We start from the raw sequence: 25,810 nt of genomic DNA on the forward strand, positions 1-25,810 counted from the left end.
CGCTTTGTCATTATGGGGTATTGTGTGTAGATTGAGGACATTGTATTTATATAAACAATTTTAGAATAATTCTTTAACGTAACAATGTGGAAAAGTCAAGGGGTCTGAATACTTTCCCAATATGTATGGTAGTATTGTAAATGTTGTATTGTAGATATGTAGTTGTGAAATAATGTTAAATACCATTTTTAGTTTTGCCAATGGTGGCCTCTAGGAAGAGTAGCTGCCACTATACAAGATTAGCTGCTACTCTGGAGATTCTCCCCAAGTGAACCTAACCCAACTCTCTCTCTCCTTTTTTTTTCTTTTTTCCTTCCAGACGGTCATTCATTCTTAAAGAGACACCAGGCAGCGTTGGTCCAGCGCCTGAAGAGTGTTGAGTCTGTCCTGGAGCACCTCCGAGAGCAGAACGTCATCAGTACGTCTGCTTATATATATACTACTACATATATATATATATATACTACTACATATATATATATACTACTACATGTTATATACGACTAGCTACTACTACATGTTATATACGACTAGCTACTACTACATGTTGTATACGACTAGCTACTACTACATGTTATATAATACTGCATGTTATATATAAAATACTAATCCTATACTAGCGGCATCCTGCACTTAAGGGCGGTAAATTATATACTACTAGTAACCACATTAAGGTACTATATTTGAAGAGTCGATCCTGGACCACCTCAGAGAGCAGAACATCATCAGTATGTTTGTTTATATCTACAGTACTACTATACTTCTAATATACTACTGCAGTACATTGAAATACTACCATCTTCTACTATATTAAAATATTTATGTTCTGAAGAGTGACATTAACCCCTGACCTCTAACCCCTGTCTCTTCAGGTGGAGAGGAATACAGTGGTCTCCAGGGCCAGTCCTCCCAGCAGCAGACAGCCAAGCTGATAGACTTGGTCTTGACTAAAGGGAACGCAGCAGCTGAGGTCTTCAGGAACTGGATCCAGAAGAACGATGTCTACCTGCTCAGAGACCTCATGGGTAAAACTTCACCTCTGACCCCTAACCTGCTCAGACCTCATGGGTAAAACATAACCTCTGACCCCTAACCCGAACCTGCTCAGAGACCTCATGGGTAATCATCACCTGTGACCCCAAACCTGCTCAGAGACCTCATGGGTAAAACATCACCTCTGACCCCTAACCCTAACCTGCTCAGAGACCTCATAGGTAAAACATCACCTCTGGCCCCTAACATCTGACATCCAATTGGAGAACACACTCTTTTATTGTTCTAAGTTTGACAATTGTTTGAGCCTTCCTTTGAGGACTTGCACTGGGCCTCCATTGAGGTTCCATGTGGCAAGCAGTACCGATAAATGGCCACTAGATGCCAGTAGAGACCTACTCTTGGGTCTACCCTGTCTAACCATCAGTTTTAGTGATCTTATTCCATCAATCTGTCGATACCACTCCACAACCGATTACAGGTCTTGACCAATTGGGTGAGCAATGATGATCCTCCCCCACCAGACCAGACAGATAGCCCCTAGAACTACTGTTACACCAGACCAGACAGACTGTCCCTAGATCTACTGTTACACCGGACCAGACAGACTGCCCATAGAACTACTGTTACACCAGACAGACAGACTGCCCCTAGAACTACTGTTACACCAGACAGACAGACTGTTCATAGAACTACTGTTACACCAGACAGACTGCCCCTAGAACTACTTTTACACCAGACCAGACAGACTGCCCCTAGAACTACTGTTACAACAGACCAGACAGACTGCCCCTAGAACTACTGTTACAACAGACCAGACAGACTGCCCCTAGAACTACTGTTACACCAGACCAGACAGACTGCCCCTAGAACTACTGTTACACCAGACCAGACAGACTGCCCCTAGAACTACTGTTACACCAGACCAGACAGACTGCCCCTAGAACTACTGTTACACAAGACAGACAGACTGCCCCTAGATCTACTGTTACACCAGACCAGACAGACTGCCCCTAGAACTACTGTTACACCAGACCAGACAGACTGCCCCTAGAACTACTGTTACACCAGACCAGACAGACTGCCCCTAGAACTACTGTTACACCAGACCAGACAGACTGCCCCTAGAACTACTGTTACACCAGACCAGACAGACTGCCCCTAGAACTACTGTTACACCAGACAGACTGCCCCTAGAACTACTGGTACACCAGACCAGACAGACTGCCCCTAGAACTACTGTTACACCAGACACAGACTGCCCCTGGATCTACTGTTACACCAGACCAGACAGACTGCCCCTAGAACTACTGTTACACCAGACCAGACAGACTGCCCCTAGAACTACTGTTACACCAGACAGACTGCCCCTAGAACTACTGTTACACCAGACAGACTGCCCCTAGAACTACTGGTACACCAGACCAGACAGACTGCCCCTAGAACTACTGTTACACCAGACCAGACAGACTGCCCCTAGATCTACTGTCACACCAGACAGACTGCCCCTAGATCTACTGTTACACCAGACACAGACTGCCCCTAGATCTACTGTTACACCAGACACAGACTGCCCCTAGATATACTGTTATACCAGACCAGACAGACTGTCCCTAGAACTACTGTTACACCATACAGACAGACTGCCCCTAGATCTACTGTTACACCAGACACAGACTGCCCCTAGATCTACTGTTACACCAGACACAGACTGCCCCTAGATCTACTGTTACACCAGACACAGACTGCCCCTAGATATACTGTTACACCAGACAGACAGACTGCTCCTAGAACTACTTTTACACCAGACAGACTGCCCCTAGAACTACTGTTACACAAGACCAGACAGACTGCCCCTAGAACTACTGTTACAACAGACCAGACAGACCGACTGCCCCTAGAACTACTGTCACACCAGACCAGACAGACTGCCCCTAGAACTACTGTTACACAAGACCAGACAGACTGCCCCTAGAACTACTGTTACACAAGACCAGACAGACTGCCCCTAGAACTACTGTTACACCAGACCAGACAGACTGCCCATAGAACTACTGTTACACAAGACCAGAAAGACTGCCCCTAGATCTACTGTTACATCAGACAGACTGCCCCTAGAACTACTGTTACACCAGACACAGACTGCCCCTAGATCTACTTTTACACCAGACAAGACAGACTGCCCCTAGAACTACTGTTACACCAGACACAGACTGCCCCTGGATCTACTGTTACACCAGACCAGACAGACTGCCCCTAGAACTACTGTTACACCAGACCAGACAGACTGCCCCTAGAACTACTGTTACACCAGACAGACTGCCCCTAGAACTACTGGTACACCAGACCAGACAGACTGCCCCTAGAACTACTGTTACACCAGACCAGACAGACTGCCCCTAGATCTACTGTCACACCAGACAGACTGCCCCTAGATCTACTGTTACACCAGACACAGACTGCCCCTAGATCTACTGTTACACCAGACACAGACTGCCCCTAGATATACTGTTATACCAGACCAGACAGACTGTCCCTAGAACTACTGTTACACCATACAGACAGACTGCCCCTAGATCTACTGTTACACCAGACACAGACTGCCCCTAGATCTACTGTTACACCAGACACAGACTGCCCCTAGATATACTGTTACACCAGACAGACAGACTGCTCCTAGAACTACTTTTACACCAGACAGACTGCCCCTAGAACTACTGTTACACAAGACCAGACAGACTGCCCCTAGAACTACTGTTACAACAGACCAGACAGACCGACTGCCCCTAGAACTACTGTCACACCAGACCAGACAGACTGCCCCTAGAACTACTGTTACACAAGACCAGACAGACTGCCCCTAGAACTACTGTTACACAAGACCAGACAGACTGCCCCTAGAACTACTGTTACACCAGACCAGACAGACTGCCCATAGAACTACTGTTACACAAGACCAGAAAGACTGCCCCTAGATCTACTGTTACATCAGACAGACTGCCCCTAGAACTACTGTTACATCATACAGACAGACTGCCCCTAGAACTACTGTTACACAAGACCAGACAGACTGCCCCTAGAACTACTGTTACAACAGACCAGACAGACCGACTGCCCCTAGAACTACTGTCACACCAGACCAGACAGACTGCCCCTAGAACTACTGTTACACAAGACCAGACAGACTGCCCCTAGAACTACTGTTACACAAGACCAGACAGACTGCCCCTAGAACTACTGTTACACCAGACCAGACAGACTGCCCATAGAACTACTGTTACACAAGACCAGAAAGACTGCCCCTAGATCTACTGTTACATCAGACAGACTGCCCCTAGAACTACTGTTACACCAGACACAGACTGCCCCTAGATCTACTTTTACACCAGACAAGACAGACTGCCCCTAGAACTACTGTTACACCAGACACAGACTGCCCCTGGATCTACTGTTACACCAGACCAAACAGACTGCCCCTAGAACTACTGTTACACCAGACCAGACAGACTGCCCCTAGAACTACTGTTACACCAGACAGACTGCCCCTAGAACTACTGGTACACCAGACCAGACAGACTGCCCCTAGAACTACTGTTACACCAGACCAGACAGACTGCCCCTAGATCTACTGTCACACCAGACAGACTGCCCCTAGATCTACTGTTACACCAGACACAGACTGCCCCTAGATCTACTGTTACACCAGACACAGACTGCCCCTAGATATACTGTTATACCAGACCAGACAGACTGTCCCTAGAACTACTGTTACACCATACAGACAGACTGCCCCTAGATCTACTGTTACACCAGACACAGACTGCCCCTAGATCTACTGTTACACCAGACACAGACTGCCCCTAGATATACTGTTACACCAGACAGACAGACTGCTCCTAGAACTACTTTTACACCAGACAGACTGCCCCTAGAACTACTGTTACACAAGACCAGACAGACTGCCCCTAGAACTACTGTTACAACAGACCAGACAGACCGACTGCCCCTAGAACTACTGTCACACCAGACCAGACAGACTGCCCCTAGAACTACTGTTACACAAGACCAGACAGACTGCCCCTAGAACTACTGTTACACAAGACCAGACAGACTGCCCCTAGAACTACTGTTACACCAGACCAGACAGACTGCCCATAGAACTACTGTTACACAAGACCAGAAAGACTGCCCCTAGATCTACTGTTACATCAGACAGACTGCCCCTAGAACTACTGTTACACCAGACACAGACTGCCCCTAGATCTACTTTTACACCAGACAAGACAGACTGCCCCTAGAACTACTGTTACACCAGACACAGACTTCCCCTGGATCTACTGTTACACCATACAGACAGACTGCCCCTAGATATACTGTTACACCAGACAGACTGCCCCTAGAACTACTGTTACACCAGACCAGACAGACTGCCCCTAGAACTACTGTTACACCAGACAGACTGCCCCTAGAACTACTGGTACACCAGACCAGACAGACTGCCCCTAGAACTACTGGTACACCAGACAGACTGCCCCTAGAACTACTGGTACACCAGACAGACAGACTGCTCCTAGAACTACTGTTACACCAGACAGACTGCCCCTAGAACTACTGTTACACAAGACCAGACAGACTGCCCCTAGAACTACTGTTACACAAGACCAGACAGACTGCCCCTAGAACTACTGTTACACCAGACCAGACAGACTGCCCCTAGAACTACTGTTGCACCAGACACGATAGACTGCCCCTAGAACTACTGTTACAACAGACCAGACAGACCGACTGCCCCTAGAACTACTGTCACACCAGACCAGACAGACTGCCCCTAGATATACTGTTATACCAGACCAGACAGACTGTCCCTAGAACTACTGTTACACCATACAGACAGACTGCCCCTAGATATACTGTTACACCAGACAGACAGACTGCCCCTAGATATACTGTTACACCAGACACAGACTGCCCCTAGATATACTGTTACACCAGACACAGACTGCCCCTAGATATACTGTTACACCAGACACAGACTGCCCCTAGATATACTGTTACACCAGACACAGACTGCCCCTAGATATACTGTTACACCAGACAGACTGCCCCTAGATATACTGTCACACCAGACCAGACAGACTGCCCCTAGATATACTGTTATACCAGACCAGACAGACTGTCCCTAGAACTACTGTTACACCATACAGACAGACTGCCCCTAGATATACTGTTACACCAGACACAGACTGCCCCTAGATATACTGTTACACCAGACACAGACTGCCCCTAGATCTACTGTTACACCAGACACAGACTGCCCCTAGATATACTGTTACACCAGACAGACAGACTGCTCCTAGAACTACTTTTACACCAGACAGACTGCCCCTAGAACTACTGTTACACAAGACCAGACAGACTGCCCCTAGAACTACTGTTACAACAGACCAGACAGACCGACTGCCCCTAGAACTACTGTCACACCAGACCAGACAGACTGCCCCTAGAACTACTGTTACACAAGACCAGACAGACTGCCCCTAGAACTACTGTTACACAAGACCAGACAGACTGCCCCTAGAACTACTGTTACACCAGACCAGACAGACTGCCCATAGAACTACTGTTACACAAGACCAGAAAGACTGCCCCTAGATCTACTGTTACATCAGACAGACTGCCCCTAGAACTACTGTTACACCAGACACAGACTGCCCCTAGATCTACTTTTACACCAGACAAGACAGACTGCCCCTAGAACTACTGTTACACCAGACACAGACTTCCCCTGGATCTACTGTTACACCATACAGACAGACTGCCCCTAGATATACTGTTACACCAGACAGACTGCCCCTAGAACTACTGTTACACCAGACCAGACAGACTGCCCCTAGAACTACTGTTACACCAGACAGACTGCCCCTAGAACTACTGGTACACCAGACCAGACAGACTGCCCCTAGAACTACTGGTACACCAGACAGACTGCCCCTAGAACTACTGGTACACCAGACAGACAGACTGCTCCTAGAACTACTGTTACACCAGACAGACTGCCCCTAGAACTACTGTTACACAAGACCAGACAGACTGCCCCTAGAACTACTGTTACACAAGACCAGACAGACTGCCCCTAGAACTACTGTTACACCAGACCAGACAGACTGCCCCTAGAACTACTGTTGCACCAGACACGATAGACTGCCCCTAGAACTACTGTTACAACAGACCAGACAGACCGACTGCCCCTAGAACTACTGTTATACCAGACCAGACAGACTGCCCCTAGATATACTGTTATACCAGACCAGACAGACTGTCCCTAGAAATACTGTTACACCATACAGACAGACTGCCCCTAGATATACTGTTACACCAGACAGACTGTCCCTAGAACTACTGTTACACCATACAGACAGACTGCCCCTAGAACTACTGTTACACCAGACCAGACAGACTGCCCCTAGAACTACTGTTACACCAGACCAGACAGACTGCCCCTAAATCAAATCAAATTTATTTATATAGCCCTTCGTACATCAGCTGATATCTCAAAGTGCTGTACAGAAACCCAGCCTAAAACCCCAAACAGCAAGCAATGCAGGTGTAGAAGCACGGTGGCTAGGAAAAACTCCCTAGAAAGGCCAAAACCTAGGAAGAAACCTAGAGAGGAACCAGGCTATGTGGGGTGGCCAGTCCTCTTCTGGCTGTGCCGGGTGGAGATTATAACAGAACATGGCCAAGATGTTCAAATGTTCATAAATGACCAGCATGGTCGAATAATAATAAGGCAGAACAGTTGAAACTGGAGCAGCAGCACAGTCAGGTGGAAGTTGAAACTAGAGCAGCAGCATGGCCATGTGGACTGGGGACAGCAAGGAGTCATCATGTCAGGTAGTCCTGGGGCATGGTCCTAGGGCTCAGGTCCTCCGAGAGAGAGAAAGAAAGAGAGAAGGAGAGAATTAGAGAACGCACACTTAGATTCACACAGGACACCGAATAGGACAGGAGAAGTACTCCAGATATAACAAACTGACCCCAGCCCCCCGACACATAAACTACTGCAGCATAAATACTGGAGGCTGAGACAGGAGGGGTCAGGAGACACTGTGGCCCCATCCCTAGAACTACTGTTACACCAGACCAGACAGACTGCCCCTAGAACTACTGTTACACAAGACCAGACAGACTGCCCCTAGAACTACTGTTACACAAGACCAGACAGACTGCCCCTAGAACTACTGTTACACCAGACCAGACAGACTGCCCATAGAACTACTGTTACACAAGACCAGACAGACTGCCCCTAGATCTACTGTTACATCAGACAGACTGCCCCTAGAACTACTGTTACACCAGACACAGACTGCCCCTAGATCTACTTTTACACCAGACCAGACAGACTGCCCCTAGAACTACTGTTACACCAGACACAGACTGCCCCTGGATCTACTTTTACACCAGACCAGACAGACTGCCCATGGAACTACTGTTATACCAGACCAGACAGACTGTCCCTAGAACTACTGTTACACCATACAGACAGACTGCCCCTAGATATACTGTTATACCAGACCAGACAGACTGTCCCTAGAACTACTGTTACATCAGACCAGACAGACTGCCCCTAGAACTACTGTTACACCAGACCAGACAGACTGCCCCTAGAACTACTGTTACACCAGACCAGACAGACTGCCCCTAGAACTACTGGTTACCAGACCAGACAGACTGCCCCTAGAACTACTGGTACACCAGACCAGACAGACTGCCCCTAGAACTACTGTTACACCAGACAGACTGCTAGAACAGACCAGACAGACAGACTGCCCCTAGAACTACTGTCAACAGACCAGACAGAGACTGCCCCTAGAACTACTGTTACACCAGACCAGACAGACTGCCCCTAGAACTACTGTTACACAAGACCAGACAGACTGCCCCTAGAACTACTGTTACACCAGACCAGACAGACTGCCCCTAGAACTACTGTTACACCAGACCAGACAGACTGCCCCTAGAACTACTGTTACACCAGACAGACTGCCCCTAGAACTACTGGTACACCAGACCAGACAGACTGCCCCTAGAACTACTGGTACACCAGACAGACAGACTGCCCCTAGAACTACTGGTACACCAGACAGACAGACTGCCCCTAGATCTACTGTTACACCAGACAGACAGACTGCTCCTAGAACTACTTTTACACCAGACAGACTGTCCCTAGAACTACTGTTACACCAGACAGACTGCCCCTAGAACTACTGTTACACAAGACCAGACAGACTGCCCCTAGAACTACTGTTACACCAGACCAGACAGACTGCCCCTAGAACTACTGTTGCACCAGACACGACACACTGCCCCTAGAACTACTGTTACAACAGACCAGACAGACCGACTGCCCCTAGAACTACTGTCACACCAGACCAGACAGACTGCCCCTAGAACTACTGTTACACAAGACCAGACAGACTGCCCATAGAACTAATGTTACACAAGACCAGACAGACTGCCCCTAGATCTACTGTTACATCAGACAGACTGCCCCTAGAACTACTGTTACACCAGACACAGACTGCCCCTAGATCTACTTTTACACCAGACCAGACAGACTGCCCCTAGAACTACTGTTACACCAGACACAGACTGCCCCTAGATCTACTTTTACACCAGACCAGACAGACTGCCCATGGAACTACTGTTATACCAGACCAGACAGACTGCCCCTAGATATACTGTTACACCATACAGACAGACTGCCCCTAGATATACTGTTACACCAGACAGAAAGACTGCCCCTAGAACTACTGTTATACCAGACCAGACAGACTGCCCCTAGAACTACTGTTGCACCAGACTGCCTTTGCCCTTTTGGTATGACAAGACAGGTCTCACAGTTTTAGTTAAGCCTTCATCTCTGAGTCAGTCAACTACAGACAGTGAGATAAAACACAGCGGAATGGATAGACATTGTCCTGTCTTCTAATAGTACATGATTATGCCGTGATAGCCACAGGATTGGAGGAGTTGCAGGGTTTTGATTTGGAGGTTTTTAACAGAGTTGTGAGCTGGAGTAAAGCTGTGTAGAAACTGAAGTTTATTGCTTCTTCTGCAGAAACCCTTAATGCTACAGCTTCAACCATTCAGACCTCCTGAGGCCCTGTCCTCTGACTCCTTCCCACCACTGACTGGCCCTTCTCAACCAGTAGCGTTAGATCCCTATGCTAAGGGTTCAGCAAGCAGGAAGAGAGTACTATTACTGTAGATCAGGAACCGATCCCCAGAAACAGTATAGTGATACAGAAGGTGTCATATAGTAATGTAGGGCTGCCATGTAGTAACTCCCTCTCTTCTGCTTCTCCGCCAGACACAGAACAGCAGGGCTCCCGGGGTGGAGTGGGGCAGGCTCAGTGTGCTGTTGTCAAAGTACAACCAATAGGTGCAGGATGATGGATGGTACTCCTAAATGCCAGTGTTGTCGGAGTGATTCCCAATCTGAGTCCCCTTCTAACATTTTAAAGACATGCCCACCACATGGATCTACTCCGACCCCACGCCTGGAACCCATAACTCACCCTAGGTCAGAGAGGAAGATTCAGGTCTGGAACCCATAACTCACCCTAGGTCAGAGAGGGAGATTCAGGTCTGGAACCAATAACTCACCCTAGGTCAGAGAGGAAGATTCAGGTCTGGAACCCATAACTCACCCTAGGTCAGAGAGGAAGATTCAGGTCTGGAACCTGTAACAAAGCCTAGGTCAGAGAGGTAGATTCACGTGTGGGAAATACAGATAGATAAACCAACAGTGATTGTGGGGTATTCTAATCTAGCACGTATTCTAGGTTTTTTAGATTCTAATGTACAGGTGGATAGTTTCCCTGGGGCCAACTTTTATCATATTAACAGTGTTTTCAAGAAGCTTCAATCAAACCCAATGACCGAGAAGATAGTGTTGTCTGTAGGCCTCAACAATTGTTTGGGGAGGCAAACGCCAACTACATCTTGGAAGCAACTGCAGCAACTGTTGAGGACTAGTAAGGAGGCCTTTCCCAATGCAACAGTTTATGTACCATTCATACATTACTCAGATACACTGCTGATCGATAGCTAGTCTATCTTACAGAAGCTGAATAAGGTCATAGTGGAGAGATGGGATTTTTAAAATTACCTTAGTAAACTTAGGTTTCGCACAGACCCCTGGGATCCGGTTCACTGGAGTAGGGATACAGCTTCTGACATTGTAAAATACTGGCTAGAACAATGTAATGTTCACTTACAACTCCCCAACATTCTAACATTTAACCTTCCAAGATACCAGGAAAAGCTTTTTTATTCTACATTGATAATAATTCTCTGTACACAAACCTTGATATCAAATTAGGTCTACAAGCAGTTGCAAATGCCTTTCAGAGGTATCCTGTTTAAGTCGACCGTAGAGAGTTATCCTGGACTTGTTGCAGTTGAGCCTCACCAGAAACGACTGAGTTCAATGTGAAGTACTATCTCCAGGTACATGGTACGACCATAGGAAAGACATTTGCACATTTGTACACAAGTTTTTGCGAAGAAAGTGCTTTTCTTAAATGTAAGACCTTACCATTGCTCTACCTCAGGTATCTGGCTGATTTTTTTGGACTGTGGGGAGGCTCCACCTCTGAATTCAGGGAATTCGTAAACATTTTGAACTCTCATCGCTATTACACATAATTTGCAATACGAAACATTTTAACAATTGGCAACTACATTTTTCTTATAGACATGATAGACAGATAGACATGCCCTCTTTCACAAATGTAGTTTCCATCCAAAGCACACATGTAGAGGGTTGATCAAATCACAACTTCTACTTTTCTACAGAATCTGTAGTATCCCTGGGGATATAGAGGAGGCCACAAGAAGTCTCTTCTCAGCCTTAAGGCCCAGGGGCTACTCCAGGAGGTTCCTGAGAGCGGTTGAGGTCAATCAGACCTTCTAGACCCATGGAGCATATTAGGTAGAGAGGGAAAACCGCCCTGTGGTTCCATTTGTGGGGGACTTATTCTAAGGTCTCGTGGGGCTGAACTTAAATAAAAGTTTCAACAGGCCCAAATGATTGTGAGGCCTTGACAGAGGGTAATCTCAACCTATAGGAGCCTGATGGACATCCTAGTCTATTCAAGCCGGACTAAGAAGAAACAGATACAGAATGAATACTTTACCCAAACACAATTTCTGTCCAATAGGCATTCAGGCTTAGTGTTCCCAATCAGGCAAGTACAACTGGATACCGGGAATGTGGTTTACGTGATCGAGTGCCTTGTTTGTCATAAGCTCTATATTGGAGAGACACAAAACGCACTAGAATGCAGACTTAAACAACATCTATAGCACATTCAGTGATTTACTGGGCCATACGCACTACTCTCTATAGCGCCGAGCAGTTGCCATACCAGGCTGTAATGTAACCGGTCAGGAGGCTCTCGATGGTAAAGCCACAAGATGGCGCCGAAAGAGATGGCAGCTTCGCTTCTAGTCCCTTTTTATGTATTCTTTTTTTACATCGTTAGCCCAGAAAACCTTAAGTGTTATTACATACAGCCGGGAAGAACTATTGGCTATCAGGGAGATGTCAATTTACCAGCACAACGACCACTACGACCAGGAATACAACTTTCCCAAAGCAGATCCTTTGTCTACACCTCCCAGGGCATTTGAACTGATTCCAGAGGCCGACCCAAAACAACGCCGGCGGAGGAGAGGGTGCCGGAGCGTCTTCTAGTGAGGCTTCAGATGCGCGCACATCATATTACTCGCTATTGTCCAGTCCCTAGTTACCAAAGTCAACGAAATCAGGGCAAGAGTTGCTTTCCAAAGAGATATCCGGGATTGTAACACTCTGTTTCACAGAAATAGTGTTAGCTTGGGATATGCTGTCGGAGTCAGTACAGCCAACGGGATTTTCAGTGCATTGCGCCGACAGGAATAAACAACTCTCCGGTAAGAAGGGCGGGGGTGTATGCTCCATGATTAGCGACTCATGGTGTAATTGTAACAACATACAGGAACTCAAGTCCTTTTGTTCACCTGACCTAGAATTCCTCACAATCAAATGCCAAACGTATTATCTCCCAAGAGAATTCTCTTCAGTTATTGTCACAGCAGTGTATATCCCCCCGCAGCGGGTACCAAGACGGCCACCAAAGAACTTCACTGGACTTTATGGAAACTAGAAACAATATATCCTGAGGCTGCATTTATTGTAGCTGGGGATTTTAACAAAGCTAATCTGAGAACAAGGCTACCTAGAACCTATCAGCATATCGCTTGCAGTACACGAGCGAGTAACACGCTCAACCATTGCTACTCTAACTTCCGCGATACCTACAAAGACCTCCCCCGCCCTCCTTTTGTCAAATTTGACCATGACTCCATCTTGTTGCTCCCCTCCTATAGGCAGAAACTAAAACAGGAAGCGCCCGTGCTTAGGTCTATCCCACGCTGGTCTGACCAAATGGATTCCACGCTTCAAGATTGCTTCGATCACGTGGACTGGGATATGTTCCGGGTAGCCTCAGAGAACAACATTGACATATACGCTGACTCGGTGAGCGAGTTTATAAGGAAGTGTATAGGAGATGTGGTACCCACTGTGAGTATTAAAACCTTCCCTAACCAGAAACAGTGGATTGATGGTGGCAGCATTCGCGCAAAACTGAAAGCACTTACCACCGCATTTAATCATGACAAGGCCACTGGGAATATGGCCGAATACCAACAGTGTAGTTATTCCCTCTGTAAGGCAATCAAACAGGCAAAGTGTCAGTATAGAGACAAAGTGGAGTTGCAATTCAATGAGACGTATTGTATGTGGCAGGTCTATAGACAATCACGGATTACAAAAAGAAAACCAGCCCCATCGCGGACATCAACATCTTGCTTCCAGACAAATTAAACAACCTCTTTGCGTGCTTTGAGGACAATACATTTCCATCGACGCGGCCCACTACCAAAGACTGTGGGCTCTCCTTCTCCGTGGCCAACGTGAGTAAATAATTTCAACCTGTTAACCCTCTCAAAGCTTCTGGCCCAGACGGTATCCCTAGCCAAGTCCTCAGAGCATGCGCAGAGACCAGCTGGCTGGTGTGTTTACAGACATATTCAATCAATCCCTATCCCAGTCTGCTGTCCCCACATGCTTTAAGATGCCCACAATTGTTCCTGTTCCCAAGAAAGCCAAGGTAACTGAACTAAAGGACAGTTGCCCTGTAGCACTCACTTCTGTCATCATGAAGTGCTTTGACATCAATCATCCCACATCAATTTGCTTACCGCCCTAATTGTTCCACAGACGATGCAATCGCCATCACACTGCCCACTGCCCTATCCCATCTGGACAAGAGGAATACCTATGTAAGACTGTTGTTCATTCACTACAGCTCAGCATTCAACACCATAGTACCCTCCAAACTCATCATTAAGCTTGAGTCCCTGGGACTTGACCCTGTGCAACTGGGTCCTGGACTTCCTGACAGGCCGCCCCCAGGTGGTGAAGGTAGGAAACAACATGTGCCACCTGCTGATCCTCAACACTGGGGCCCCACGGGTGCGTTCTCAGCCCCCTCCTGTACTCCCTGTTCACCCACGACTGCGTGGCCATGCACGCCTCCAACTCAATCATCAAGTTGGCAGACGACACAACAGTGGTAGGCTTGATTACCAACAACGAGACGGCCTACAGGGAGGAGGTGAGGGCTCTGGCAGTGTGGTGTCAGGAAAATAACCTCTCACTCAATGTCAGCAAAACAAAAGAGATGATTGAGGACTTCAGGAAACAGCAAAGGCAGCACCCCTCTATCACCGGGGGCAATTACCTGCCATCCAGGAATCAAATCAAATCAAATCCAATTTTATTTGTCACATACACATGGTTAGCAGATGTTAATGCGAGTGTAGCGAAATGCTTGTGCTTCTAGTTCCGACAATGCAGTAATAACGAACAAGTAATCTAACTAACAATTCCCCAAAAAAACTACTGTCTTATACACAGTGTAAGGGGATAAAGAATATGTACATAAGGATATATGAATGAGTGATGGTACAAAGCAGCATAGGCAAGATACAGTAGATGATATCGAGTACAGTATATACATATGAGATGAGTATGTAAACCAAGTGGCATAGTTAAAGTGGCTAGTGATACATGTATTACATAAGGATGCAGTCGATGATATAGAGTACAGTATCTACGTATGCATATGAGATGAATAATGTAGGGTAAGTAACATTATATAAGGTAGCATTGTTTAAAGTGGCTAGTGATATATTTACATTTCCCATCAATTCCCATAATTAAAGTGGCTGGAGTAGAGTCAGTGTCATTGACAGTGTGTTGGCAGTAGCCACTCAATGTTAGTGGTGGCTGTTTAACAGTCTGATGGCCTTGAGATAGAAGCTGTTTTTCAGTCTCTCGGTCCCAGCTTTGATGCACCTGTACTGACCTCGCCTTCTGGATGACAGCGGGGTGAACAGGCAGTGGCTCGGGTGGTTGATGTCCTTGATGATCTTTATGGCCTTCCTGTAGCATCGGGTGGTGTAGGTGTCCTGGAGGGCAGGTAGTTTGCCTCCGGTGATGCGTTGTGCAGACCTCACTACCCTCTGGAGAGCCTTACGGTTGAGGCCGGTGCAGTTGCCATACCAGGCGGTGATACAGCCCGCCAGGATGCTCTCGATTGTGCATCTGTAGAAGTTTGTGAGTGCTTTTGGTGACGAGCCGAATTTCTTCAGCCTCCTGAGGTTGAAGAGGCGCTGCTGCGCCTTCCTCACGATGCTGTCTGTGTGAGTGGACCAATTCAGTTTGTCTGTGATGTGTATGCCGAGGAACTTAAAACTTGCTACCCTCTCCACTACTGTTCCATCGATGTGGATGGGGGGGTGTTCCCTCTGCTGTTTCCTGAAGTCCACAATCATCTCTTTTGCCTCTTGTGTCTGAGCCGTTGAATTGAGATTCTACTTTGTCTCTGTACTGGCGCTTAGCTTGTTTGATAGCCTTGCGGAGGGAATAGCTGCACTGTTTGTATTCAGTCATGTTACCAGACACCTTGCCCTGATTAAAAGCAGTGGTTCGCGCCTTCAGTTCCACACGAATGCTGCCATCAATCCACGGTTTCTGGTTAGGGAATGTTTTAATCGTTGCTATGGGAACGACATCTTCAACACACGTTCTAATGAACTCGCACACCGAATCAGCGTATTCGTCAATGTTGTTGTCTGACGCAATACGAAACATCTCCCAGTCCACGTGATGGAAGCAGTCTTGGAGTGTGGAGTCAGCTTGGTCGGACCAGCGTTGGACAGACCTCAGCGTGGGAGCTTCTTGTTTTAGTTTCTGTCTGTTGGCAGGGATCAACAAAATGGAGTCGTGGTCAGCTTTTCCGAAAGGGGGGCGGGGCAGGGCCTTATATGCGTCGCGGATGTTAGAGTAACAATGATCCAGGGTCTTTCCACCCCTGGTTGCGCAATCGATATGCTGATAAAATTTAGGGAGTCTTGTTTTCAGATTAGCCTTGTTAAAATCCCCAGCTACAATGAATGCAGCCTCCGGATAAATCGTTTCCAGTTTGCAGAGAGTTAAATAAAGTTCGTTCAGAGCCATCGATGTGTCTGCTTGGGGGGGGATATATACGGCTGTGATTATAATCGAAGATAATTCTCTTGGTAGATAATGCGGTCTACATTTGATTGTGAGGAATTCTAAATCAGGTGAACAGAAGGATTTGAGTTCCTGTATGTTTCTTTCATCACACCATGTCACGTTGGCCATAAGGCATACGCCCCCGCCCCTCTTCTTACCAGAAAGATGTTCGTTTCTGTCGGCGCGATGCGTGGAGAAACCCGCTGGCTGCACCGCTTCGGATTGCGTCTCTCCAGTTAGCCATGTTTCCGTGAAGCAGAGAATGTTACAGTCTCTGATGTCCCTCTGGAATGACACCTACAACACCCGATGTCACAGGAAGGCAAAAAAGATCATCAAGGACAATAACCACCTGGGCCACTGCCTGTTCACCCTACTCTCATCCAGAAGGCAAGGTCAGTACAGGTGCATCAAAGCTGGGACAGAGAGATTGAAATACAGCTTCTATCTCAAGGCCATCAGATTGTTAAACAGCCACCACCAGCACAGAGAGGCTGCTGCCTACCTACAGACTTGATATCATTGGCCACTTTAATAAATGGAACACTAGTCACTTTAATAATGCTACTTTTAAGAATGTGTACATGTCACATTACTCATCGCATATGTGTATACTGTATCCCACACTATCTATTGCAACTTAGCCGCTCTGCCACTGCTCATTTTATATTTTATATTGATACATTTTAATTCCTTTACTAGATTGTGTGTATTAGGATTTGTTGTGGAATTGTTAGATATCTGTTAGATACTGCGGTTCGATACTGCTGCACTGTCGGATCTAGAATCATAAGCATTTCACTACACTCGCAATAACATCTGCTAACCATGTATGTGACCAATAACATTTGATTTGATTTGAGAACCTTTTGCCTGGTATAGAGATCCTGGATGGCAGGAAGCTTGGCCCCACTGGGCCGTACGCACTACCCTCTGTAGTACCTTGGGGTCGGAGGCTGAGCAATTTCCATACCAGGCAGTGATGCAACCAGTCAGGATGCTCTTGATGGTGCAGCTGTAGAACCTTTTGAGGATCTGAGGACACATGCCAAATCTTTTCTGTTTCCTGAGGGGAAATAGGCGTTGTCGTGCGATCTTCACGACTGTCTTGGTGTGTTTGGACCATGATCGTTTGTTGGTGATGTGGACACCAAGGAACTTGAAGCTCTCAACCTGCTCCACTGCAGCCCCGTTGATGTGAATGGGGGTGTGTTCGGCCCTCCGTTTGCTGTAGTCCACGATCAGCTCCTTTGTCTTGCTCACGTTGAGGGAGAGGTTGTTGTCCTGGCACCACACTGCCAGGTCTCTGACCTCATCCCTATAGGCCGCCTCATCGTTGTCAGTTAACAACACTGTTGTGTCGTCAGCAAACTTAATGATGGTGTTGGAGTCGTGCTTGGCCACGCAGTCGTGGGTGAACAGAGAGCACTGGAAGTGACTAAGCACCCACCCCTGAGGGGCTCCTGTGTTGAGGAACACTGTGGCAGATGTGTTGTTACCTACCTTTACCACCTGGGTGCGGCCCATCAGGAAGACCAGGATTCAGTTGCAGAGGGAGGTGTTTAGTCCCAGGATACTTAGCTTAGTGATTACCTTGGAGGGCACTATGGTGTTGAACGCTGAGCTGTAGTCAATTAACAGAATTCTCTCGTTCCTTTTGTCCAGGTCTGAAAGGGCAGTGTTGAGATTGCATCATCTGTGGATCTGTTAGGGCAGTATGCAAATTGGAGTGGGTCTAGGGTTTCCGTGATGATGGTGTTGATGTGAGCCATGACCAGCCTTTCAAAGCACTTCATGGCTACAGACGTGAGTGCTATGGGTCGGTAGTCATTTAGGCAGGTTATCTTTGTGTTCTTGGGCACAGGGACTATGGTGGTCTGCTTGAAACATGTTGGTATTACAGACTGTCAGAGACGTGTTGAAAATGTCAGTGAAGACACTTGCCAGTTGGTCTACACATGCTCTGAGTACACATCCTGATAATACGTCTGGCCCAGAGGCCTTGTGAATGTCAACCTGTTTAAGGGTCTTGCTCACGTTGGCTACGGAGAGTGTGATCACACAGTCGTCCAGGAACAGCTGGTGTTCTCATGCATGCTTCAGTGTTTCTTGCCTTGAAGCGAGCATCAAAGGCATTTAGCCCGTCTGGTAGGCTGGCATCACTGGGCAGCTCTCGGCTGTGCTTCCCTTTGTAGTCTGTATTAGTTTGCAAACCCTGCCACATCCGACAAGCGTCAGAGCCATTGTAGTAGGATTCAATCTTAGTCCTGTATTGACACTTGCCTGTTTGATGGTTCGTCTGAGGGCATATCAAGATTTCTTATAAGCTTTCGGATTAATGTCCCGCTCCTTGAAAGCACCAGCTCTAACCTTTAGCTCGTTGTGAATGTTGCCTGTAATCCATGGCTTCTGGTTGGGGTATGTATAGTCACTGTGGGGACGATGTCCTCGATGCACTTATTGATAAAGCCAGTGACTGATGTGGTGGACTCAATGCCGTTGGGAAGAATCCCTGAACATATTCCAGTCTGTGCTAGCAAAACAGTCTTGTAGCTTAGCATCCGTGTCATCTGACCACTTCCGTATTGAGCGAGTCACATGTACTTCCTGCTTTAGTTTTTGCTTGTAAGCAGGAATCAGGAGGATATAATTAATGGTCAGATTTGCCAAATGGAGGGCGAGGGAGAGCTTTGTACACGTCTCTGTGTGAGGAGTAAAGGTGGTCTGCAGTTCTTTTTCCTCTGGCTGCACATGTGACATGCTGGTAGAAATTAGCTCATTAAATTAAATTTAAGTTGGCCTGCATTAAAGTACCCGGCCACTAGGAGTGCTGCCTCTGGATGAGCATTTTCTTGTTTGCTTATGACCTTATACAGCTCTGAGTGTGGTCTTAGTGCCAGCATCAGTTTGTGGTGGTAAATGGAAAAATATAGATAGTGTGGTCTTCTGCTTATCATGAGGTACTCTACCTCGAGAATTCAATATTAGACATTATTATTGACAGACATACACCCCCACCCCTCGTTTTACCTGAACCAGCTGTTCTTTCTTGCCGATGCACGGATAACCAATCTAACTATGTTGTCCATGTCGTCGTTCAGCCACAACTCGGTGAAACATAAGATATTGCAGTTTTTTATGTCCCGTTGGTAGGACAGTCTCGAACAGAGCTCATCCAGTTTATTCTCCAGTGATTGCACGTTGGCCAATAGAACGAATGGTAGAGGCGGGTTAGCCAATTGCCAACAAATTCTCACAAGACACCCCGATCTCCGCCCACTGTGCCTCCATCTTCTCTTCATGTGAATGATGGGGATTTGGGCATCGTCCGGGAGCAACACTATATCCTTTTCATCAGACACAATAAAGAAAAACTCTTAGTCCAGTTCGAGGTGAGAAATCGCTGTTGTGTTATCCAGAAGCTCTTATTGGTCATAAGAGACGGTGGCAGCAAAGTTATGTACAAAATAAGTTACAAACAATGTGAAAAAAAACACAAAATAGCCCGTAAAACGGCAGCCATCCCCTCCGGCACCATTCTATCTCTTGGAGTCCTCACTGGTTTAGGATAAAGCTACAGATCTATTGTACTTGTCATGATTATTATGTATTGTCTGGATTCTCTTAGTTTGAAATGTAAATATTTATAGGAATTTAATCGTTATAACCCTAACCCTTATTCCCTAACCCTTATTCCCCTACAACCCTAACCCTTATTCCCTAACCCTTATTCCCCTACAACCCTAACCCTTATTCCCCTATAACCCTAACCCTTATTCCCCATCCCCTACAACCCTAACCCTTATTCCCCTATAACCCTAACCCTTATTCCCCATCCCCATCCCCTGTAACCCTAACCCTTATTCCCCTATAACCCTAATCCTTATTCCCCATCCCCTATAACCCTAACCCTTATTCCCTATAACCCTAACCCTTATTCCCCATCCCCTACAACCCTAACCCTCATTCCCCTATAGCCCTAACCCTTATTCCCCATCCCCTACAACCCTAACCCTTATTCCCCATCCCCTATAACCCTAACCCTTATTCCCCTATAACCCTAATCCTTATTCCCCATCCCCTGTAACCCTAACCCTTATTCCCCTATAACCCTAATCCTTATTCCCCATCCCCTATAACCCTAACCCTTATTCCCCTATAACCCTAACCCTTATTCCCCATCCCCTACAACCCTAAGCCTCATTCCCCTATAGCCCTAACCCTTATTCCCCATCCCCTACAACCCTAACCCTTATTCCCCATCCCCTATAACCCTAACCCTTATTCCCCTATAACCTTAACCCTTATTCCCCATCCCCTATAACCTTAACCCTTATTCCCCATCCCCTATAACCCTAACCCTTATTCCCCATCCCCTATAACCCTAACCCTTATTCCCCTATAACCCTAACCCTTATTCCCCATCCCCTATAGCCCTTATTCCCCATCCCCTATAGCCCTTATTCCCCATCCCCTATAACCCATATTCCCCATCCTCTATAACCCTTATTCCCCTATATCCCTAACCCTTATTCCCATATAACCCTAATCCTTATTCCCCATCCCCTACAACCCTAACCTTTATTCCCCTATAACCCTAACCCTTATTCCCCATCCCCTACAACCCTAACCTTTATTCCCCTATAACCCTAACCCTTATTCCCCATCCCCTATAGCCCTTATTCCCCATCCCATATAACCCTAGCCCTTATTCCCCATCCTCTATAACCCTATAACCCTAACCCTTATACCCCTATAACCCTCTCTTATTCCCCATCCCCTATAACCCTAACTCTTATTCCCCTATAACCCTAACCCGTATTCCCCACCCTAACCCTAACTCCCATACCTGACCGTACCCCCCTGAGCTCTAACCCCATACCTAACTGTACCCCCAAACCCCCGAGCTCTAACCCTAACCCCCATACCTAACCGTACCCCCCTGAGCTCTAACCCCCGCGAGCTCCAAACCCCCCGAACTCTAACCCCTCTGAGCTCTAACCCTAACCCCCATACCTAACTGTACTCCCCCCGAGCTCTAACCCCTAGGGAGATCCAGTCCCTTTTTCCCACATAAGTTTAGTTGATGCTTTTACCTACAACTATAATGGTTTTGAATATATTCCCCTATTTTCTTATGGTAGAATCACTCCTCCTCCCCCTATTCTTCTTTTTCTTGTGTTTTTTTCTAGGTCATTCTTAGCAATTAGAAGGGATGGTTATATGTACCTGTGCTAGCTTAACATCTACAGATGTCGATGGAACAGAGATGCTCTGCTTTTTTGTTGTTGTTGACACAACACACCAAAAAGCATGTTCTGCTGACTCTAGTTTTGTCTAATCTTGATTATTGTCCAGTCGTGTGGTCCAGTGCTGCAAAGAAAGATCTAGTTAAGCTGCAGGTGCTGAAAAATCCCAAATTGTTTGCATAGTCAACTTACACACAGCTCTGACACACACACTTACCCCACCAGACATGCCACCAGGGGTATTTTCACAGTCCCCAAATCCAGAACAAATTCAAGGAAGCGTACAGTATTATATAGAGCCCTTATTGCATGGAACTTCCTTCTCTCATATTGCTCAAATAAACAACAAACCTGGTTTCAACAAACAGATAAAGCAACACCTCACGGCACAACGCCTCTCCCATATTTGACCTAGATAGTTTGTGTGTATTGATATGTAGGCTACGTGTGCCTTTTTGAAAATGTATGTAGTTCTGTCCTTGAGCTGTTCTTGTCCATTAATGTCATGTTTCATGTAGACCCCAAGAAGAGGAGCTGTTGCTTTTGCAACAGCTAATGGGAATCCTAATAAAATACCAATTACCAAAAATACCTTCACCTATCCTGCACAGAGACCTCTGGGTAAAACATCACCTCTGACCCCTAACCTGCTAGAGACCTCTGGGTAAAACATCACCTCATTGGTAAGGTCACGTTCCCCTGCTCAGACGTTGCATGCATTAAGCAATGTTTGCGTGCCACAGCATCAACTGTGCTGTCGGGCTCTCCCTAGTCCCCTAACCAGTAGTCTCATGGGCCCTAACCCCTCACTCCCCAGTTCCCTAACTCCTAGCCCCCTAACCCCTCACTCCCTAGTTCCCTAACTCCTAACACCTAGCCCCATGAACTCACTCCTAAGTTCCCTGACTCCTAGCCCCCTGACCCCTCACTCCCTAGTCCCCTAACTCCCTAAACAGTAGTCCAGTCCTCCAGGTTTGGCAGGGGTGGAGAGATGTTCTGACCATGTCACTGTGAGAATGATTGGTGGGTAGAGCTGGGATCAGGAGTTAGAGTTCAGGAACACAACTGATCTAGGTAGGCAATCAAATCTATGTAATAAAGCCCTACTCCGTGACATCATCAGACTGACATCATGTCTAGCCTAGTTAGTCTCAGTTCAGTCCAACTCAGTTTCATTTCATTTCAGACTTCTGTTTAATTCTTGTTCTCAATGCACCTTTCAGCCCAGGCAAATGAAGCCGCATCACCGAGTCAAGATCTCTCAGGTACACACACTTTCACATACACACACTAGGCTGCTTTCAGCTGTGGCTGAGGCCGGCTGGCCTTCGAACTGGGATGGGTTGGGTCAGTCTCCTCATCCAATGGGAAGGGGGGGGGAAGAGCATGTCTGTTTTATGTCTCTCCATACTTACTTCTCTATTCTTCCATCTCTCTCCCTCCTCTCCCCCTCCTCCTCCTCTCCCCCTCCTCCCCTCCAGACCTGCCGATGGAGGAGCAGCTACGGCGCCTGCAGGAGGAGCGGACCTGTAAGGTGTGTATGGACAAGGAGGTGAACATTGTCTTCATCCCGTGTGGTCACCTGGTGGTCTGTAAGGAGTGTGCTCCCTCTCTGAGGAAATGTCCCATCTGCAGAGGACTGGTCAAGGGCACTGTCCGAACCTTCCTCTCCTAGAAGACCTCCAGGAACCAGGGACCCTCCCTGAGGAAATGTCCCATTTGCAGAGGACTGGTCAAGGGCACCGTCCGAACCTTCCTCTCCTAGAAGACCTCCAGGAACCAGGGCCCCTCCCAGCACTGTCAAACTTCTTTGACCTAGTCTCCTATCTACTCCTAGAGAATAGCTACCAACAGTCTATTCTAAGCGTGTCATTCTCTATTCCTGGACGGCTGTGTTTGCTGGTTTTTCTGATCTCCTTTCATTTCGTGTCCAATGAATTCCTAGAGAACCAGGTGAGCGGAGTTCCTATTTAATCAATAAAGACCTAGGCAGTCAGGTGAGGGGAGTTGCTAACTAATCAATAAAGACCTAGACAGTCAGGTGAGGGAGTTGCTAACTAATCAATAAAGAAATAGACAGTCAGGTGAGGGGAGTTGCTAACTAATCAATAAAGACCTAGACAGTCAGGTGAGGGGAGTTGCTAACTAATCAATAAAGACCTAGGCTGTCAGGTGAGGGGCGGTACTATTTAATCAATAAAGACCAAGACAGTCATGTGAGGGGATTTCCTAACTAATCAATAAAGACCAAGACAACCAGGTGAGGGGAGTTGCTAACTAATCAATAAAGACCTAAATAGTCAGGTGAGGGGAGTTGCTAACTAATCAATAAAGACCTAAATAGTCAGGTGAGGGGAGTTGCTAACTAATCAATAAAGAAATAGACAGTCAGATGAGGGGAGTTGCTAACTAATCAATAAAGACCTAGACAGTCAGGTGAGGGGAGTTGCTAACTAATCAATAAAGACCTAGACAGTCAGGTGAGGGGCGGTACTATTTAATCAATAAAGACAACCAGATGAGGGGATTTCCTAACTAATCAATAAAGACCAAGACAACCAGGTGAGGGGATTTCCTAACTAATCAGTGACCTTTATTGATCAATCAAGTACAAGAGAGTAGTGAAAACCCGCAGACACTCGACCCTCGAGGATTGGAGTTTGACACTATCCCATAAGCAACGACTCTACAATCTCACCGTCTCTATTCATATCGGAATGTAGCCTGTTAAACCTACCTGCTTAACCATTAACTAATATGTTCCTGTGTAGATATAAACATTACAGAACTCTGTAGGAATGCATGAGGTTATATAAAGGCATAACTATAATTGTCCATCTATGTAATCAGTCCATTGATAGAGCATACAACTACTTCCTGTAGTTGTAGTTTCAACTGGACAGATGATGTGTAGTAACCAGTGAAGGCCCTTGCATCCTGAATAGCACCCTATTCCCTATTTTGGGCACATTGGGAACTGGTTAAAAGTAGTGCACTATATAGCAAATAAGATGCCATTTGGAACGCAGGGCAGCCAGTCAAGGCCCTCGCATGTAAAGGCTAGGTTGACTATTCTGCTGTTGAATGTCTCAAATAAATGCTAGGTTGACTATTCTGCTGTTGAACGTCTCACATTTCTAATGATTTTCTTCTGGAAAGATATGTTGGAAAATCTTTTAAGTAAGATGTATCATTCATTCCAAATAAGATTTTTTTCTTAACTGACTTGCCTGGTTGAATAAAGGTTCAATTTAAAATAATAAATACAACCTGATATTCTCAACACCAGACCACTGTCACATCTACCCAAACAACACATAGTGAGCTGTAGTCCACTGAGCTACAGTTCCCATGTAGTCCACTGAGCTACAGTTCCCATGTAGTCCACTGAGCTACAGTTCCCATGTAGTCCACTGAGCTACAGTTCCCATGTAGTCCACTAAGAAACAGTTCCCATGTAGTCCACTGAGCTACAGTTCCGATGTAGTCCACTGAGCTACAGTTCCCATATAATCCACTGAGAAACAGTTCCCATGTAGTCCACTGAGCTACAGTTCCCATGTAGTCCACTGAGCTACAGTTCCCATGTAGTCCACTGAGCTAAGTTCCCATGTAGTCCACTGAGCTACAGTTCCCATGTAGTCCACTGAGCTACAGTTCCCATGTAGTCCACTGAGCTACAGTTCCCATGTAGTCCACTGAGCTACAGTTCCCATGTAGTCCACTAAGAAACAGTTCCCATGTAGTCCACTGAGCTACAGTTCCCATGTAGTCCACTGAGCTACAGTTCCCATATAATCCACTGAGAAACAGTTCCCATGTAGTCCACTGAGCTACAGTTCCCATGTAGTCCACTGAGCTACAGTTCCCATTAGTCCACTGAGAAGTTCCC

At 46.7% G+C, this 25,810-nt stretch overlaps 1 protein-coding gene across 8 annotated transcripts in view; it reads left to right on the forward strand.

The window, feature by feature from the left end:
- The window catches only part of LOC112235685 (inhibitor of apoptosis protein-like), a 73,952-nt gene extending 48,920 nt beyond the window's left edge, over nt 1–25,032 (forward strand). For 2 of the 8 annotated variants that reach the window (XM_042309145.1, XM_042309144.1), the window contains 4 exons: nt 320–418; nt 873–1,025; nt 23,142–23,183; nt 23,400–25,032. In XM_042309145.1, the coding sequence (XP_042165079.1) occupies nt 320–418; nt 873–1,025; nt 23,142–23,183; nt 23,400–23,593 (488 nt within the window). In that variant the 3' untranslated portion in view covers nt 23,594–25,032. The remainder of the gene's footprint in view (nt 1–319; nt 419–872; nt 1,026–23,141; nt 23,184–23,399) is intronic. The other 6 variants (XR_006080375.1, XR_006080374.1, XR_006080372.1 and 3 more) reach the window with 6 other exon arrangements.
- The last annotated feature ends 778 nt before the right edge of the window (nt 25,033–25,810 follow it).

Source organism: Oncorhynchus tshawytscha, linkage group LG30 (assembly GCF_018296145.1).
Source record: "Oncorhynchus tshawytscha isolate Ot180627B linkage group LG30, Otsh_v2.0, whole genome shotgun sequence".
Taxonomy (NCBI): domain Eukaryota; kingdom Metazoa; phylum Chordata; class Actinopteri; order Salmoniformes; family Salmonidae; genus Oncorhynchus; species Oncorhynchus tshawytscha.